This window comes from Salarias fasciatus, chromosome 11, assembly GCF_902148845.1.
Source record: "Salarias fasciatus chromosome 11, fSalaFa1.1, whole genome shotgun sequence".
NCBI lineage: Eukaryota > Metazoa > Chordata > Actinopteri > Blenniiformes > Blenniidae > Salarias > Salarias fasciatus.
Window position 1 is genome coordinate 3,700,087 of NC_043755.1, and position 17,497 is coordinate 3,717,583.

General features: G+C 46.7%; 1 protein-coding gene across 3 annotated transcripts; it reads right to left on the reverse strand.

Moving 5' to 3' along the window:
* Positions 1-2,110: 2,110 nt before the first annotated feature.
* virma (vir like m6A methyltransferase associated) lies at positions 2,111-17,237 on the reverse strand. Of its 3 annotated transcripts, none has more exons than XM_030102404.1 (27): positions 17,153-17,237; positions 16,594-16,706; positions 14,918-15,004; positions 13,219-13,270; positions 12,979-13,141; positions 12,763-12,882; positions 11,953-12,177; positions 10,632-11,362; positions 10,274-10,411; positions 9,962-10,188; positions 9,338-9,865; positions 9,077-9,231; positions 8,916-8,998; positions 7,848-7,941; positions 7,300-7,688; positions 7,065-7,220; positions 6,324-6,559; positions 5,979-6,237; positions 5,672-5,889; positions 5,436-5,568; positions 5,057-5,197; positions 4,793-4,947; positions 4,482-4,578; positions 4,143-4,309; positions 3,715-4,064; positions 2,637-2,783; positions 2,111-2,562 (listed from the first exon to the last, which is right to left on the reverse strand). In XM_030102404.1, the coding sequence occupies exons 1-27, from the start codon at positions 17,213-17,215 to the stop codon at positions 2,333-2,335; spliced, it is 5,457 nt and encodes a 1,818-aa protein (XP_029958264.1). In that variant the 5' UTR covers positions 17,216-17,237; the 3' UTR covers positions 2,111-2,332. The 3 variants fall into 3 exon arrangements, with proteins under 3 accessions (XP_029958264.1, XP_029958263.1, XP_029958262.1); XM_030102403.1 differs by having other exon boundaries at positions 2,111-2,550; positions 11,923-12,177; XM_030102402.1 differs by having other exon boundaries at positions 11,923-12,177.
* Between the last annotated feature and the right edge of the window lie 260 nt (positions 17,238-17,497).

Genomic DNA, 17,497 nt, shown 5'->3' on the forward strand with positions numbered 1-17,497 from the left:
ACGCTGGGTACGAGCGACAAGTATGAGAACTGGAAGCTTGACTTTTTTCATATGTTGCTTGATTTTGCACAAAAGCTTTGGAATTTTTAAGAACACAATTCCAACATTTTTATTTTTTGACAAAAAAAAAAGAAGAGAATTTTAACCACAGACTCTCTAATTTTAGTTCTAGTTTTGTCTTTGTGATTAGTCTCAGATCAGATTGTTCTCTTATGTGAAAGCTTTTTCATTTTGTAGGCTCAGTTCCTTATTTTTTCTTTAACCACAGCACCTCATTAATACTAATGTTTATGCGGTTTCCATTAAAAAGATTTACTTTTTTCTTGACCCAACGACCATTTTATTCGTTGTCCTCTCATCTTGTTCCAGAGTTTGTTTCTTTCTAGAAAACAAATGGAGAATATCTGGCCAAACCATTTTGCTTCCAGTTGTATCCCCAAACAATCTTATTGCAGACTGCAACTGCGATCATCTCAATTCAGCCGTTTGAACACTATCTACTCCACTGATGCAGAAATTCAAACAACTTAAACCTTGTTGAAGAGTTGTTTTTTTTTTTTGTTAAAGGGCAATTTCGGTTTTTTTGACATCTGGACCTTATTTCTAGGTGTGTGCATGCTCATATACTCACTCAGACAAACATCGTGCAGCTCGGAGTCCTTCAGAAGTTATTTAGATCCAACCGATGTAGCCGCACTTAGCGGGGGCCACGGCAATGGAGCTTCAGCGCGGGACATAATCTCTGCAAAGTCGCTCATTTCGGCTGTATTTTTTCCTCCATCGGCGCTGGGTTGCCTTTCGGTCGGAAGGGGGGCCTCCGGCGGTGTCCCGCGGCCTGGCTTGGAGCGCGCATCCGCCGGGCGGCGGAGATCTGGATTCTCCCGCTGAGGAGAGAGCTTCGGCCGCGGCGCGGCGGGCCGTCGCGCGTCCGGCGTGGAGCGCGCATCCACCGGGGAGCGGAGACACGCTTCCTCCCGGCGAGGAGAGACATCCAGCGGCCGCGCGCGAGCCGTGCGTCTTCGCCGGTGTCGGGAGCCTCCGTGGAGCAGCTGAGGGCCATTTTCCAACTCGGCCCCTGGAAGTCAGACGCCGGGGCACCGTGACAGCCGAGGCCGACTCAAAGCGCCTCTCTGCTGGGGAGAGGAGCTCCGCAACGTTCCCATCTGAGCCAATTGTGGCTAAGTTAGCAAAAACTGTCAGCTGACTCACCTGAAGACGGGAGACGTGCTGACTTTATGATAACACTGGCGATGGATGAAGAAATACAGCCGAAATGAGCGACTTTGCAGAGATCATGTCCCGCGCTGAAGCTCCATTGCCGTGGCCCCCGCTGAGTGCGGCTACATCGGTTGGATCTAAATAACTTCTGAAGGACTCCGAGCTGCACGATGTTTGTCTGAGTGAGTATATGAGCATGCACACGCCTAGAAATAAGGTCCAGATGTGAAAAAATCAAAGTTGCCCTTTAAGGATTTTTAATGACGCTGAATTCTGCCACTTACTTTTGGAGAAATATTTTCAAACTTTTTAGCAAATTACACATTATCCACATTCACATTCTGAAGCTTTAAAATGTTTCCAAATGAGTTGAAAGTCTCACTATGCAACAACCTAGAAGCTCCTGAATTGTACTGATTTATAGTATAGCGTTATTTATAAATTGGCTCTGTACTTAACATAAGACACATGAAGCGTACTTTTAAAAACAGACATGTTGCCATTTACAGTCGATGCAGACGTGCAGAGTGCATGTCTACATTTATGGTGTCACTATTCTATCAGTTTAGATTTTCATGAGAAAAACAATCACTGCAATAATTCAGAATAATAGAAGCTTCACCAAAGCAAGAGGGTGAAAACACAAAGCTGAAACACCGTTTTCCTCATACCTTACAAAAGTAACGACGATCTCATGAGACGTCATTAACTGAAGTTAATGAGTTTGGAGACAAATTCCCAAACAAAGTAATTAAAACTGATAAAGACTTGAAGAACTTTTTTCCCTGCAGAGGCACCGATTGTAAACACCTGCCGAAGTTTAAATTTGTAACTTGTAAAATAAGTAAAAGAAGAAACGCAACCTGTTGAAAAGGACTAAGAGGAGGTGACATCCTGGATGTGTTCACTTTTTATTTGAACATTTAAAAACAAAGGTGTAAACTCAGTCCCAATCTCGTTTGTTCTCCGTACACAAGTCATAACAAAACAACAACACAGTCTGTACGTCATTGTGACTACGTCATACTACCACGTTTCCATGGAGACAGCATATATAATGTCCTGATTGGTCCATATGTTGCCATGGGAGGCTGCAGTCGTGTCCCAGGTGAGTTTACCTGGTGAAGGAGCGAACGTGTCTGCCCCTCCCGCCTCCGCTCCCGCCCCCGCCGCTGAACTTGCTCCCCTGAGATCCTCTACCCCCGCCGCCTCCCCCGACTCCCCCGCCGCCTCCTCCGGCGCTGCCGGCCCCGCCTCCCCCGCTGAGCCAGGAGAGGCCGGTGCCCCCCCGGCCCCGGGGCGCCCGGTCCCGTGGAGCCAGCCGATACGCGCCTGGAAACACACCCGCACCGTATTTATCTCAGGTTAGGATCAGAAAGTGGCAGGAAATAGTGTGTGTGTGTGTGCGCTGTACATACTTGCGGCGGGCTGCCGGGACGGCAGAGGCCCTCGTGTGAAGTTGCTCTGGCCTCCGCGGGGTTCGCTGTACGTCCCTCTGTGAGTGACGGCAGGAACCTGGCTGCTCCAGGAAGAACCGCGGCCTCCTTCTCTTCGAGCGTAGTTTCCTGCACAATCAAGCCGGAGGATTTGTCACCCTCTACTGGTTCGACTAACGGCCTCCAGCTGGGCCGACACGCAAACTGGACACAGAAAAGTGTCTAGGTCCTCTGTGAAAACTACATTCACGAATTCAGCATCAAAAGAAAAGACACATATGAGGAGAAGATGGAAACAGAGGAAAGTGAAGCTGCGAACATCCAGTTACAACCTTGATTCTCTAAATTCTAGTGAACTGCCTCACAAGGGAATCTGATATTTATAATACATGGGAAAGTCAGATCTTCCCATAATTTAAGTCAAATTTAATGCATTAGATTGATACACAAACGGGAAATATTGACCCTTTTTGTTTGTTCTCCATTTCTTTTTAAAAATCTATGATATGTGCTTCTTGTTCTGTACAGTACTTCATAATTTTTATCTGTGGAAAGTGCGCGCTTGCTTTTTTAACTGGAGGCTACAATTATCACAACCGAATTTTAGAGTGTAGAAGAGGCAGAAAAAAGTTTTCAAAAAGTACTTGTTTCTTTTCATGCTTTCAACTGTATTTTCTATTTTGTGATATAAAAATCAGTTTTATCTGCAGATGAAGATGGGATTTGGTTGGAAGGTCTGGAGAAAGATGTTAAAAAGCAGAAAGTGAACATCAGGTTAAAGGCTTTGTGTTGATAATCAAGTGACAGCTTGTGATTTGGAAAAAAAAAAAAAAGTCACACCATCACAAACTTATGCAGGATAATAATACCAACTACTGGTAAAATGGGTCAAACCATTTTCTCCTATTTTTGCTTTAACTGTGATTTTACAGGACAGCGTTGAATTTTGGAAAAAAGCATCTTGTGTTGTTTCACTTCACAACACTGAAGAATGAGTCACTAAACTATTCCAGTTTGATCGCTGCCATCAGGAGGAAGGATCGACCGCGTCTGCGCTTACCTGACAGCAGGACGCCTTTGGGCTGTGGCGGGGTGAAGAAGCGGGTCTGGCTGTGGAACGTCGCTCTGCCCCGGTTGCCAGTAAACAGTCCTCTGGTGGGGGGTTTGGGGGCGCTCTTCGGGGGCCGCTTGGGGGGCAAAAGCCCGAGAGGAGTAGCAATGTCTTTAAACTCCGCTGCGACGAAGTCGTCCACGTGCATGCTGGGAGGACGGGAGGTGTTCTGTTTGCGCTGTCGGAAGATGTCGTGGGGTCGGCAGAGGTTCTGTCCGAAGCCTCCGCGACCGCCGCGGCCGCGAGGGACGGCCATGATGTGGGCTCTTTTGGCGGGCTCCACGTAGCCGGAATTCCCGCTGAAAAGACGAGCACAACAGGAAACTCAGCAAACAGACACCGCAGCGAGATGCGTGAGAGGCGGAGGAAACGATCACCTGGATGTGATGAAGGTCTCGTGCTTGTGTTTGCCCAGGCGGAAACCTTTGGGGGCCTTGGTGTGACCCGGAGACGACGGCTCAGACAGGAAGGAGCGCTCCAGCTCCGCCTTCAGGTCCAGCTCTGGACAACACTCCTGAGCCAAACCCACCAGATCCACCTTCACCTGGCGCACAAACAGGGAAACAGGGCTCAGAGTCTGTCACCGTCTGGACATGAAACAATCTGAGCCAATTTTTCACCTAGGAAATTTGTATTTACTCAATATTTATTTGATTTTGAATGAAAATCAGTAGAAAAAAATATATAATGATTACCACTTAAACACTACCGCTTACCATATCAAGATCTCCTTCTATATCATCAGTCTGGAAGGGTGAGAACCACAAAGCTTTGAGCTGCTCGTCCAGAGCTTCTGACAAAATGAACACTGTCCTAGAGAGAGAAAACCACAGAGCAGCAACAGGTTTATCAGGCGGTTTGATGGTTTTCATGAGTCATTTCAGTTCATGTGAAACTGGTTTGGTTGTGGCTTCATTTTCATTAAAAGCTGCTAAAGTAGTAGTTGATTTCATTTCTTTTGGAAATGAGAGTTATCAAAATGCACACGGGAAAATCTCTGCCGTTCTCTCTCATGTAGCAGTCGAACCTGTGGTTGAACTGTGCTCCCAGAGTCTCCGGTGGGGGGAGGGTGGGCTCAGTATCAGCTGTGGGAGGCGAGTCGCCGGCCGTTTCCAATGTCTGCCTCAGAACAATCACGTTCTCCAACAAAGTTTCCAGTGAATCATCTTCTTTACATAGTTTCTGAGGACACACAGAAGTAGTGAGTTAAAGACCGACGGGGCAAAAAAAAAAAAAAAAAAAAACTTAAATTATGGAACAAAACAAAACAAGAAACTAGCATCCTTCATACCGTGATCTGTTTTTCCAAAGCTGGTAGTGGATGTGTGTCTGACTCCTCCCACTGCAGCAGAGCCTTCATCTCTGATCCTGACAGCAGGCGTGGAGGAGTAAAGGCAGACTCTTCGCTGGACCCCTGGCCCTCCTCGGTGCCCTGGATTAAAGGAAAGAACAAACTCAGAGCCAAGCTGAAGTACAGCCCTGCTTTCACGGAGATGAATGACTTTTGTGGTGTGAACTGTATTAAAAAAAAAAAAAAAAAAATCAACAGAAACTGTGAGGCAGAAACCTCAAACTCTGGGCCGCGTCTCCAGAGCATCCTGGTGCGAAAGCATCTAAGCATGAAGTGCAAACAGATTGTTCGGAATAAAAATAAACGTGAATGTACTAACCATTGTTTCTGTGGTGAGTATCTGCCTGAGGAAGTCGAGCAGAGCTGAGATCAGAACCGCTGAGTCTTTATTGAATGAGAACACCAGCCTCTTCAAAAGTGCACAAAGTCCTGCACTGTGTTTCTTCAGAGCACTGAAAGAAACAGAAAAAGCAATTGGAATCTTATTTAAATAAGAAACTAAAGATAAAAATGGTTGAAGGGGGCCGTGGTTGGCAGACGGTAAAAGAGCATTACACTTTGAGGTGATAGAGTCCGTAGTCGTGCTCTGTGAGGAATGTTAACGTCCTGATGCAGGTGAGGAGGAGCTGGACGCTGCTGTCCGCAGTTCCCAAAACCTCCAGCAGGGAGTTACACACTGAAGACATCATGTCTCGCCCTGGAAGAGCATTGGCAAGTTGATCTGCTTCTGACACACAGCTCTCACCAGGAGAGGACACCACCAGAGAAATGTCCTGACGAAGAGAAAAGGGAGACAATTCAGGCCTTTTTTTTTCTCCCCTGAAGGAGTTCAGTTGCTTTGCTGTTGAAAGCGCCTCCTAACCTGGTCACACAGTGACTGTAATATCGTCCCCACGAGTTCGCTGCTCTGTTGCTGCTGCTGCTGCTGCAAGGTGTGATCAGTTGCGGGAACCAACAGAGACAGGAGCAAGGGAAACAGGTCGGCCATTTGTTCGTCTCCGGAAACCGACCCGGACAGCAGGTGCAGCACTGCGCTCTTACAAGCTCTCTGAGACGCCAGAGCGTCCAGCAGAGAGAGCAGTCGCACGACCTGGGCCCAGCACGCGCTTTTACCCTCCGCCCTGCGGCAAGAAGATCACACGGCGCTTCAAACACGACTGAACTGGAAAGAGCGAGAGCGGTGGGGGCGATGGAGGCGCGTTCTTACGGCTGCAGCTCCTCCAGCAGCATCTCCGACAGCGTCTTCATGATGAGGGTGGCAGTGGGTGAGGAAAGGTCTGCCAGCTGAACGCACACTCGCCTCAGCATGGCGAGAAGGGGAGGGCAGCTGGTGGCACACACGGTCCTCAGAGCCTCGGAGAACACCTTCCACTGCGCACGGATGTGCATGCTCCATAGCTTCCTTGTGTTTAAGGCGACCGCCACGTCTTGGACTGAAATCACCTGGGGGAGGAAACGGTCTCTTAATATTCTGACAGTGGGAACGCTTGACAGGTTTGTTTGAATTAAAATCAATACTGGTGTCACTGCCTATTTGTTCAATTTACCGAGGCCATCAAAAAGCTACTGCAATGCAAACCTGAGTGAGATAACCTGAGGGGCGGGTATCAATGTACTCAATGAATTCTAATAGAATTTGATTGAAATATAAATTCAAAGCATAAGAGCTGATGTATACTGAAAACTGACCGTTGATTTTACGTACATTGGCAGAATAATTGCTGCTCTTTTGATTTTAATGAAATTTTACAAGTGAACTCCAAAGAAAAAAACATAAATAGTGCATGTAGCAAGCTCTGCACTGTTGTTTATAATATAGAAAAGATCTTTTGCATAATATACATCATTAAAGCAATCAATGGAAATTCTGGACATATTAGTCAATACAATACAAGGATAATATCATCAAAGTGCAACTTTTTCAGACAACAAGAGAGGCCGACATCACCTGAGTGCTCTGCATTGGCAGTGGGAGAGGCAGGAGCTCTGACAACAGCGTCAGGCCCGAGAAGAGACCCTCTGGAGCTTTGAGCAGCGAGGTTAAAACCTCTTTTAGCATCAAAGACCACGTGTTGCTGGCCAGAGTTTCTTCTGTATGAGTCACCTGCAGCAGACGCATGAAACACTGTGAATCACATTTCTACTTCAAGCAATCCCAGCTGCACTCTGGGGTATTCACACACCTCCTCACTGACGCCCTGCGTGAAGGTGAGCAGCACGTCCACGATGAGCGCCTGCACTCTGGTCTCCTCGCCGTCCAGACGTCCCGACGCGGGGATGGAGCAAACGATCATGTGGAGTGTCACTAACACGTTGGCAACGCGGGCGTCCCTGAACTGGAAGGCTCCGCCGCGGAGCAGCTCCGTCAGCATGGTGCGCAGTAACCTGAGGGTGCTGATACATATGCTGAGGATCATGCAGCGCTGCTGCGTCGGGCCCATGTGTCCGTGAACGCGCCACGGCTGCAGCAGCACGCCGCACAGCTTCTGCAGGACGCGCACGCACGTGTCCAGACCTTCCCCAGAGAACAGCTGGACAGCTGCGAGGCTCCACTTCAGATCCCTCTGCTGACCTGCAGACGACCAGAGGAGAAAGTGTCCCTTCTGTCACCGCTGCATTTAACATTCGGTAAACACGTTATAATACATCAAAGCAGATTACCCATAAGCATCATATCAAAGCGAGACAATGTCGATACTAATACCATTCTGTCATTTAATTATTAATTTACCCTCCACAGCCGGAGGCGGGCAGGCGATGTGGCAGAGGACCCTCAGAGCAGTCACCAGCCCGGCTCCTTCGGCAGTCAGCACATTTTCCACGTTCTGAAGTCGACAGAAAACCACATTTAGAGAGATACACAGCAAACCTATCTGCACATCGCCTTGAGTGAATCAGGATGCAGAGTCAGTAAATGTTGGAGCAGTTCAGACTCGTCAGTGAGGCTGCACATTCCTACAGAGCGTTTTTCTCCGGTTGCTGTAAGGTCAGGCTGAGAGTGTGAACAATGAATACTTCATGCTTAAAAACTCCAGCAGTGATGAGAATTTTTATGAGGGTGGCACTATGTCAACTGCACTGATTTTGTGTCGTATTTGAGACTTTAATTTGCATTTTTTAACATAAATTTGCTTCTCTTAATTCCTTACATTTCAAAACACTGGTAATTTATCATATTTATGTACTGTATATTTTAACATCCTTTCAAAATCATAACCGATTTATTTTACAATGTATAAATGGAACAAGAACACAAGGAGACGACATCGCTACACACAGCACAAAATAAAGTTAAGGACAAATTGGAGAAGAATATCATATCACTTAGACACACATTGACAGAGCAGCAAAGAAGCAACCTTCATCCACAGACCAGACAGTAACAGAGAACAAACTAAGTCATGTCATGCACACTTTTATATTCACACAAAGTTAAACACATCTAGTTTTGCCAAACTTGACATGTATCTACGTGTTTTTCAGCTTGTTTTCTTCTTTGATAATAATGTATAACTATATTACGAACAGAGTGGTGTGAATGTGGAATCCTGATCTTATCAGTGAACGAGTTAACACACATCATGAATAAGATAAAAGAGACAAATTCGCTGCTGTCCAGTCCCCGCAAACTGGGAAAAAAAAACCGTACTAAATCTACTTCCTGAAAGGGAATCTGCAGCGACGACAGATGTCTCCAGGAAAGACAGGAGGATGAAAAGTCAACGAAAGCCAAAATAAACAAACATTATGAAATGTTGCTGCATTCCAGCAGGAAGCTTGTAGAGTGGAGGATCTGCACCTGTTTGATGTAGTCGATGAGGGTGGGACAGCTGCCAATTTCAAAGCGGAGTTTCTCCAGTGGCTCCAACCATTTACAGAGCTCTGAGAAGAAAAAAAACGTCAAATATACAAAAAAAACTCCAGCACACAGTCCATGCATGTGAAATTAGAGATATTCACCCTGTAATTTGGCGTTCGTGTCATCTGCCTTTGCTAAGGTGAGCAGTGGAGCGGCGTATTGTTCCATCATCCGCAGCTCATTAGAGGTCTGCACCACCAGCAAAACCAGCATGCAGGCATAGTTATACGTCACTGCTTTGCGAGCCTTGGCCTCACTAAAAAAAAAAAAAAAAAAAAAGGGGTGAGAAAAGAAAATCAGGTGAAATAACACTGGATTCAAAGCAGTAACAGGAAGCATGTAGGATGAGCAGCCGGTCGTACTCCTGTCCTTCCTTGCTGTGGTGCTGGAGCAGCGTCACCAGGCACGACAAGTTGTTCTCCTGGCTGAAAACGTGGGCGACGGCGCTGCGGCCCGTCTGCGTGAAAGTCATCAGGTAGATGGCGTGCAGCATGGCCAGGACCTCCGCGACGTCGCCCTCCTCCAGTCCCGCGCCGCCTTCTCCTCCGGCAGCCACGTGGCTCATGAGTTCGGAGATGCCCTGCAGGGCGTGCAGCGCCTGCATCAGCCACGCGCCAAAGCCCTCCTCGCCGAAGCCGGGCCCCGTGAGTCCTGCCTCCCCGCGGGTGAACGTGCTCTCCTCGCCATCGGAGTCGGCCACCGACGCCAGGAGGCGCAGCAGCAGGTTGGTGGGGGTGGGCTGGGCCAGGAGGAAGAGCAGGCCTGACTGAGTGGCCGAGAGGAAGCGCAGAAGCTCCCGGACGGCTTGGGTGACGCCCAGATGACCAGCGGCCGCCGCCACCGACAGCACCGCCGTCGTGCTCTCCAGGAAGCGACGCGCGTGCATATACCTGGAAAACGAAGATTCAGTCAATGCACCAGAAGTTTATAGAACTTATTTAAGTGAATGCAAAGTGAGATTTGAGGCCGTGTGTCTGAATGTGCACCTGTACAGCGTGGGGTATGGGTTGTCCCTCTCCTGTGGTCCCGTTATCCTCGCCGTCGTGGGGAAGGCTTTCCCGGGAGGCTGCACCATGCAGTGAGGGGCTGTTTCCAACAGGTGATGCAGCTCTTCCAAAACCTCAGCCATCCTATCCAGCTCCCCCTCGCTGACAGGGGAGGAGTTCAGGGACAAGTCCTCCTCCATGGGGCTCTCGGCGTCCTCCATCTCCTCCTGCGGGCGACAGTCCGTCACGGTTAAAAGAAAGACTGAAACACTGTCAGTGCACAGTGTGTGGAGTTCAGGCGGCCGTCTTTACCTGCTGGGGCTCGCTCCATGTTGCTGCCGTTTGCTGCAGGTCGATGAGGACCTCGTACATGTGGCTCTTCTGTAAGATGGCATTCGCGGCCGTGATGACCCTCACCGTCTCTTCTCGCAGAAACAGCTGGACGAGACGCTGTGAGGCACATGCAGTGTCAGATCACAAAGAGGCAAAGAAATATAACATATTTCACTTCCTTTGTGTTATTTATGGGAAAGTTACCCATTTTTGTAAAGGCAGGATATTTGTCCTTTTCTCTTTGTAAAGAAGAAATAACGTACTTTGAACCAGGTCAGTGAAAACTATGTTTATAAGAGCGGTGACAAAAAGTTCACTGTGCGTGCTGCATTGCTACCTGATATCCACTTTTCTCTGAGTCTCCTGAATGTAGAAAAGCCTCCACCCCAGCAGGAGCGCTGATCAGAGCGTCCAGCGCCTTCAGGATGCTCAGCTTCAGCGTGGAGGAGACGTGGTCTCTGTGGAGCAGCTCCAGCAGTGCGCTCAGAGCCCCGTCGCGCAGCAGCACCGTCAGGCTCTGTGGACACTCCGCCAGGTACGACGCCAGCTTGGCCCCGGCTTTGAGCTGTCTGAGGTTCAGGGCGATGGGCTGCTTGAGTGCGACGTCCATGCTGAGAGCCTGAAGCGTCCACTTCACCAAAACCTCGAGGGGCTCCTCCGTCTCTCCCTCTCCTTGTTTGATCAAATGAGCCAACCCTTTGGTAAGCAGTCCGGGCGCCTCCTCCAGAGCGGCGACCCAGTGGGCGTCTCTGTCGTCACCGATACTGGAGAGCAGTTCTTTCAGCTGAGAGACGGCCTCGGCCTCCTCTCCACCTGCTGCTCCTTCGGTCCCACCAGCATCCCTGGGTTCCTCCGCGCTGGCCTTCTCCAACTGGGTATCGAAGCGAGTCTTATACGGAGGAGTGAAGTAAAGAAGGGGTCTGAGTTCCCGTTCGTATGGGTCGTACTGGACCGGCGGCACAGACGCAAGATCCTCGGGAGTGTAGTCCATGTCAAAGGAGGGCAGATTGAAGCCGCCATTACCCAGGTCGTCCTCATCACTAGAGATCTGCTCGTAGCCGTCATCACCTAAAGGAAGAAGAAAAAAAAAAAAAGGGGAGACAAATTCCACAAATAAGCAACAGTGAACTTGTTTTTAAATCTCTTCAGCACAGACGTTTAAAAATATACGTATGAAGATGAGTGAGAATGAGGAGGCCAGCGAAAGCTACATCGTCCTTCTCTCACACGCAGACACATACATTCACAAACCTCCCACACGGCAGCAGCACTGCAGACATGCGGGGTTAGTTCGGCATGCGTGATGTGACCACGGCACACAATCAGCCACGGCGGTGAGGAGGCGTCGCGTAGACCTCCGAGTGACAGCTTATGACGGCTACTCATAAGCTTTGGGGGTTGAGCCGGCGCTGCCGGCTGAGAGTCCGCAGCATCCAGCGGTCGCAGATGGACGCGGCATGCCAGAGCACACACACTCTCTCTGCAACGGTACACTCAGTCCCAAATGGACCCAGCTCCCGCCGCCCCCCGGGACGCCTGAGAAGCTGTTGCTGGTGAGCGAGGGGTTCAGGGCTGAGTGTCCATTTGGGATTGCAGTCTGTCCTACTCTCACACCAGGACTCCCCTACCTTCCTCCATCTCCTCTTCCTCGTCCTCACCCTCATCCTCCTCTTCTTCCTCCTCCTCTTCCTCTTCCTCCGGCACGCTGCCCTCGGTCCGCGCGTCCTCCTCCTCCTCCTGCTCGTCCTCCTCCTCCTCTTCGTCGCCCTCGTCCTCTTGCTCGGCGTCCGAGTACGTCTCGTCGGCGGGCAGCGAGCGCTCGGGTGACACGGCCTCCAGGTAGTCGTCACGGCCCTCGCTGGGCTCCTCTTTTACCGCTCCCACTGTGGATGATACAACACATACCGATGGCACACAGTCCTGTGTTGAGGCGCATCTGAATATGCAAACTAAGGACTTATCATACGAGTCTGCTTATGCAAAACATTTTAAGGATTAATCTGACTGTTCTTCTAGCTAATAAGCAGCTGTTTGTTTTCATTATTTCACACACACACTGGCAAGAAAAACCCAGATGTATTTATTACCCACGAATGATGTGCTAATATTGTTTATATCCATGAGCAGTGTGTTAATCTGTTGTCATAAAAATGAACATTTTGAAATAATTCTCTCGTTCTCTGAAATCTTAAAATTTAACTCTAATTTTGGTAAGATACTAAAAAGGAATTACAAAACTGAACTGTCATTGTGCTGTTAATGTGGTTTATTAGTCTTAACTGGCAAAATAAAGACTAATAAACATCCAGGAAAAACAAAGGAAATGGAAAAAAATAAAAAAGGAAAGTAAAAGCTTTACTGTAGGATTTTTTTCATTTGGGTGACTGAAGGAGCTACACTCAAACACTCGAAGATATCTGCACCTCTTTGTCATTTCTAAAAACTCCAAACAGATGTTCAGCGCTCACCCGTCATCTGAACCTGCTCTTCATCGTCATCATCTGGGGGCGGCGGTCCAGGCGGAGTGCGGGGCCCTCTGGGTGCCGGTCGGGGCGGGCTGCCATTGTACTGGTCATCTTTCTCCCATTCTGAGGAAGGGGAAATAAACGCGGGGAAAAGCTTTTAGACGCCACAGGAAAATCCGAGAGTGTCGGTCTTTCAGAGGTTTGACGGTTCATTTCCACCTTGTTTAACGATCCTCTTGAGCCCGCTGGGCTGCTGAGGCGGAGGGGGCGGAGGAGGAGGGGGGGATTCCTGGCTGTGGCCGTGTGATCGCTCCGCTGTACCGTACACGGCCACGGTCAGGGTGGTGTACCAGCCACGCAGGACCAGGCCATCTGTGTTAATCTGCGTGCACAGACGGATTTCTTCAAGCGCGAGTTTGAAAAAGAAAAGTTCTCAGATGATGGCAGCGGGCCGCTTACCTTTCCACTACTGGGTCGAAACACAATGGACTTGTTCTCATCATATTCCAGGCTGTGGACAGACACAAAAAAATGACAGATTAGAGCTGTGGTAGGAATATGAAATATGGCTTAACCTCAATGTGTTTATTACACAATGAGCAAGTTGTCTTGAAACCCAAAAGTTGGTGGTTCAATCTCTGTTTCACCCATCATGCTTGATGTGTGAATGTTTGTGTTTAAATGGGTGAATGTGGAAAATTAACTTGCCAATGTAGCATAGACTAACTATTAAACACAAACTATTTTACAACTGACACATGATCTTTGTCAGGAAGAAGCCTCTTTCTTGACACCTTACAGGTGTCTGACCTAATTTCACACTAATTTCCTGCTGTCTACAATCTAATAAGGAAATGATTCTTCTCTTGAAAAGTACACCTGGTGCAAGAAGTCCTGCAGATAATTGGCAAGATCAGTTTCAATGAGATAAGATCTGGGTGAGCTGATGTGCAGCATTATTCAGTTAAACAGTGAACTGCAGTCAGGTGGAGTGTTATTGCCACCTACAGTTTGTTATATTCCGTGTGCATTACTGTCCCACCCCTGAGTGTGCACATTGGGCTTTGCTTACTTTAAAGACAATGGCTATAAACCATGGTTGACTTAAAAAGCCCCTGAATTAACAAAGTAGTCCTTGATTGAATTCTTCAGCATCCTGCCAGTGGGAGGTGTTGTTCTGACATCCTGTTGGTAACACATCACTGACACTGGCAAACACCAATCTCAGGTACTGGGTTTTTTTTTTTTTGATTGTGTTTTTCAATCCAATCTATCAGATTATGAGCCACTTTTACAATCTCATTCTAAAGTTCCAGTCAATCCTTCACCAGCATCATCAGTACCTGTGGTATTACGCCCAAAAGAACTAGATAAACATCTTCACATGTGCAAATCCTACCCAATGCTCTATTTTTTGTTCTTTTTTTTAAACTAGTACCTCTTTCATATCATCCATTTATTTCAAAGAAAGAGAACATTTTTAATACCCATCTATTAAATCCACCCAAGTGCCACTGCAGTCAAATAGGTCAAATTTACATAAAAAAATAATGTAACAAAGCATAATCAGCATTCGCCAACATAACAGTCATTAAAAAAATGTTTTAAGAACCTTCTTTTCATGAAAAACAGAAGATGTTTCAAATGCAGCCACGCAGGTTACTAACAGCGTTCTGAGCAGAGGTATAATAACCTGGGCGTGTCATATTTACAGTTTTCAATACCTCTTTCACCACTGGCACTTCTGAATAAACGTTTCTGGTCTGCTACTGCTGTGTACACCTCTGTGATTATGAGGCTAGGATAAAAATGGTTGACTCAAACACTTCGGTTCATTTCACAGAGAACTCTACATTTCTGTGTCACTTGGCTTCAGCGTGGCTGGGGTGGGGTTTCTGGAGAGACGAGTTAGCCAGCTTGGGAACAAAGAGACACGAATATGGGTGGGAGCAAGCGAGGTCTATAAGAACAGGTGTGTGATGCTACCGTGACTGGTTCTACAGGTGAAACGCACTTCTGCAGATTAAGCACTTTTGAGACCTGACCAGGAAATTCAAAGAGGCTGGCTGAGAAAAGATGCTTGTGTGATGACACAGAAGAAAAAAAACAAAACAAAACAAAACAAAACAAGAGTGGTAACAATAAAGGTAAATCAGACCTGCCCAATCTGTGGAAGGTGGGGCTGTTGGGTTTGGTGAGATTATTGAAGAACAGCTCCAACTGGAAGGCGTGAGGCGACGTCTCGCTGGTAACACAAACAATCAGCAGCTTCAATACTGTAACTTAAACATCACCATTCGGTATGTGGAATAACTAGGGCAATATCATTGACCTCTTTATTAACAACAACTGTGATATATTACATTGTGTGCTAAATTCTTACTCCTAAAAGGTTGCAACATCTGGTTTAACAGATGGTTTAATGTGCCTAAATTCACTGACACAGATCTAATATCTAACGCCGGTGTTGTACTGAACTACAACATATTACCAGCTATTGATTGTCAGATAACAGTGACACAACTATTCTCCATTTCAATGCCTGGATATAGGATTAAATTACATCAACAAACAGCTGGTCAATGTAAAAATGACAGGTAAACTTATTGTCAACACAGAAACCATTATTAATTCATCGTTTCTCCAGAGACTTCATGCCCTTTGTCACTACGTTCGACATTTAAATTCAGAAACATACCAGTTAGTAACATGAGCACCAGATCTATTTATTGAAGACAATTACATCACACATCACTCAACAGGCTCGGTGAGAATCAGGACACACTCAACAATGCAGCTCAAGTGTCAAGCTCACTCACTTTCTCATTCACGCACATAGATCTCAGGTATCTTCAGCAAATGATTATCCCCAGAAGTGCAACAACCGTCAAGAGTGTTCTGCAAATTTAGTAACCGATCCTGTTTTTACTCACTACAGTAAAGTTCTGACACCTGCTATCTGCTGATAAAGTCACAATGTGACTCACTTTTGCACCTGGCAAGAAAATGTGCCTGGTAGATTGTCCCTCTTTAATTTGAACTTTATCATCATTATGGGACACATCACTTCGAAAGGCTCAAGGCTCAAGACATTGGAATAGTTGTCTGAAAACAATACATAAAAACCATTTTTAAACAAAGGGCACCATCTGATAAATCAGGGTATTAAATTTACTTAGATTTCACAGGAAAAATATAATCTACAACAAATAAAATTTTAAAAAGGTCACCTCGTTGACGTTCTGTATTTCTGTTATAGCCTGAGAAACAACTTTCAGCATGAGACACTTGCACAATCTACATCACACTGCTGACCTTCTAACTTAATAAATTACTTTGACACAGGACTACAACAAGTGTGAACCAAAGATGAATAGGAACTAGTGATTTTGCCTGAAATAATAAAGGAGTGGTGTGATGATGTATGTGGGAATTTGAGTCACCAACTCCAGAGGTGGTCAGGCTGACTGATAACAGGCATGTTTTCAAGTGTCTGGAGAGCTTTGTGTCCAAAACAAAACAACTGAGTTGACACATTGGGACAAGCACACTGCCAGGCATTAGCCAGTAAGTGAATGGTCTGTCGTGAATAAAACAATAATTCAACAGAAAAAAAAAATCTGTTGGAAGCTAGTTGGCTATTGGTGAACACCCTGTCTGCTTAAAAATGCCAGTTATATCTGCCTGGTCCATCCAAGATGCATAACTATGTTTACTTCAAAATTACCACCAGTTTGATGCATTTTTAAGACAAAGAGATTGTCGCTTTAATTAAAATGGAAATATTTACTGCTTGATGCAAAACTACCCTGCTGCATGTGTTGAAGTTCTTACCCAAAACCTCTGCTGTCGGGCAGGTTGCTGTGCGCTTTGATCCCCGGAGGAATCACACGCACCTCTGTCACCAGCACCCCGCATGGAAACCGCACCACATCCACGTTAGTTAACTGAAAACCAAAGGGCATTGAGAATGAGCACCGACCAACACATCTAACCACCGTTAATCACGCAGCGATCACTGTCTGACTCCAAGATGAGGTGAACACAGATGGGCTAGGACTACAAAGTTAGCGTTAGCCACCTGGCTAAGTAGCAAACAAACCGCCGAGGAGTGCATTATTTAGCAGCTCCGTTAAGTTTTTCTGATTGTCCAGCTCAACTACGTTTAATGCATGCTTCCTGCAGGACTGTGAGCAGAATCAAGAGAGTCTGTGTCGAATTATAACACAATAACATAATATTCACAACTGCTAACGTTAGCCAAGTATGCTCCGTTAGCTCTGAAGTTAACCATCATTCTCCAAAATGTCACCAATGCAATTAATATGGATTTTCAGCTCGATTAACCCTTCATTGAATACACGAGAGTGCGGAGAGGCACAAGAAACATTACCTCTGCGCTCTGGTGCTTAAAAGTATCTAGAAAAAGAAGCTCCGTTGAAGCATCCGCCGCCATCGTCCACGGCTGTCAGTGCGGGCGGAAGCAAACGGTCCAGAGCAACGAACACTTCCGGGTCAAAAACAAGTTTGTATCAAAATCTAAATAAAAAAAAAAACGGACAATAAAGACCTTTCTTATTTCTTTCTTTCTTTACATAGTATTACTTTCCCACAAGTTCGGTATTGTGTTACCTTACTCTACTACGCCCCTCTTCTTAATTGCTCAGAATTGGGATTCTTTATTCTGTATCGCTTTGTTTTAATTCCTTTATTACCTTTTATAAGCACTGTTAGATGT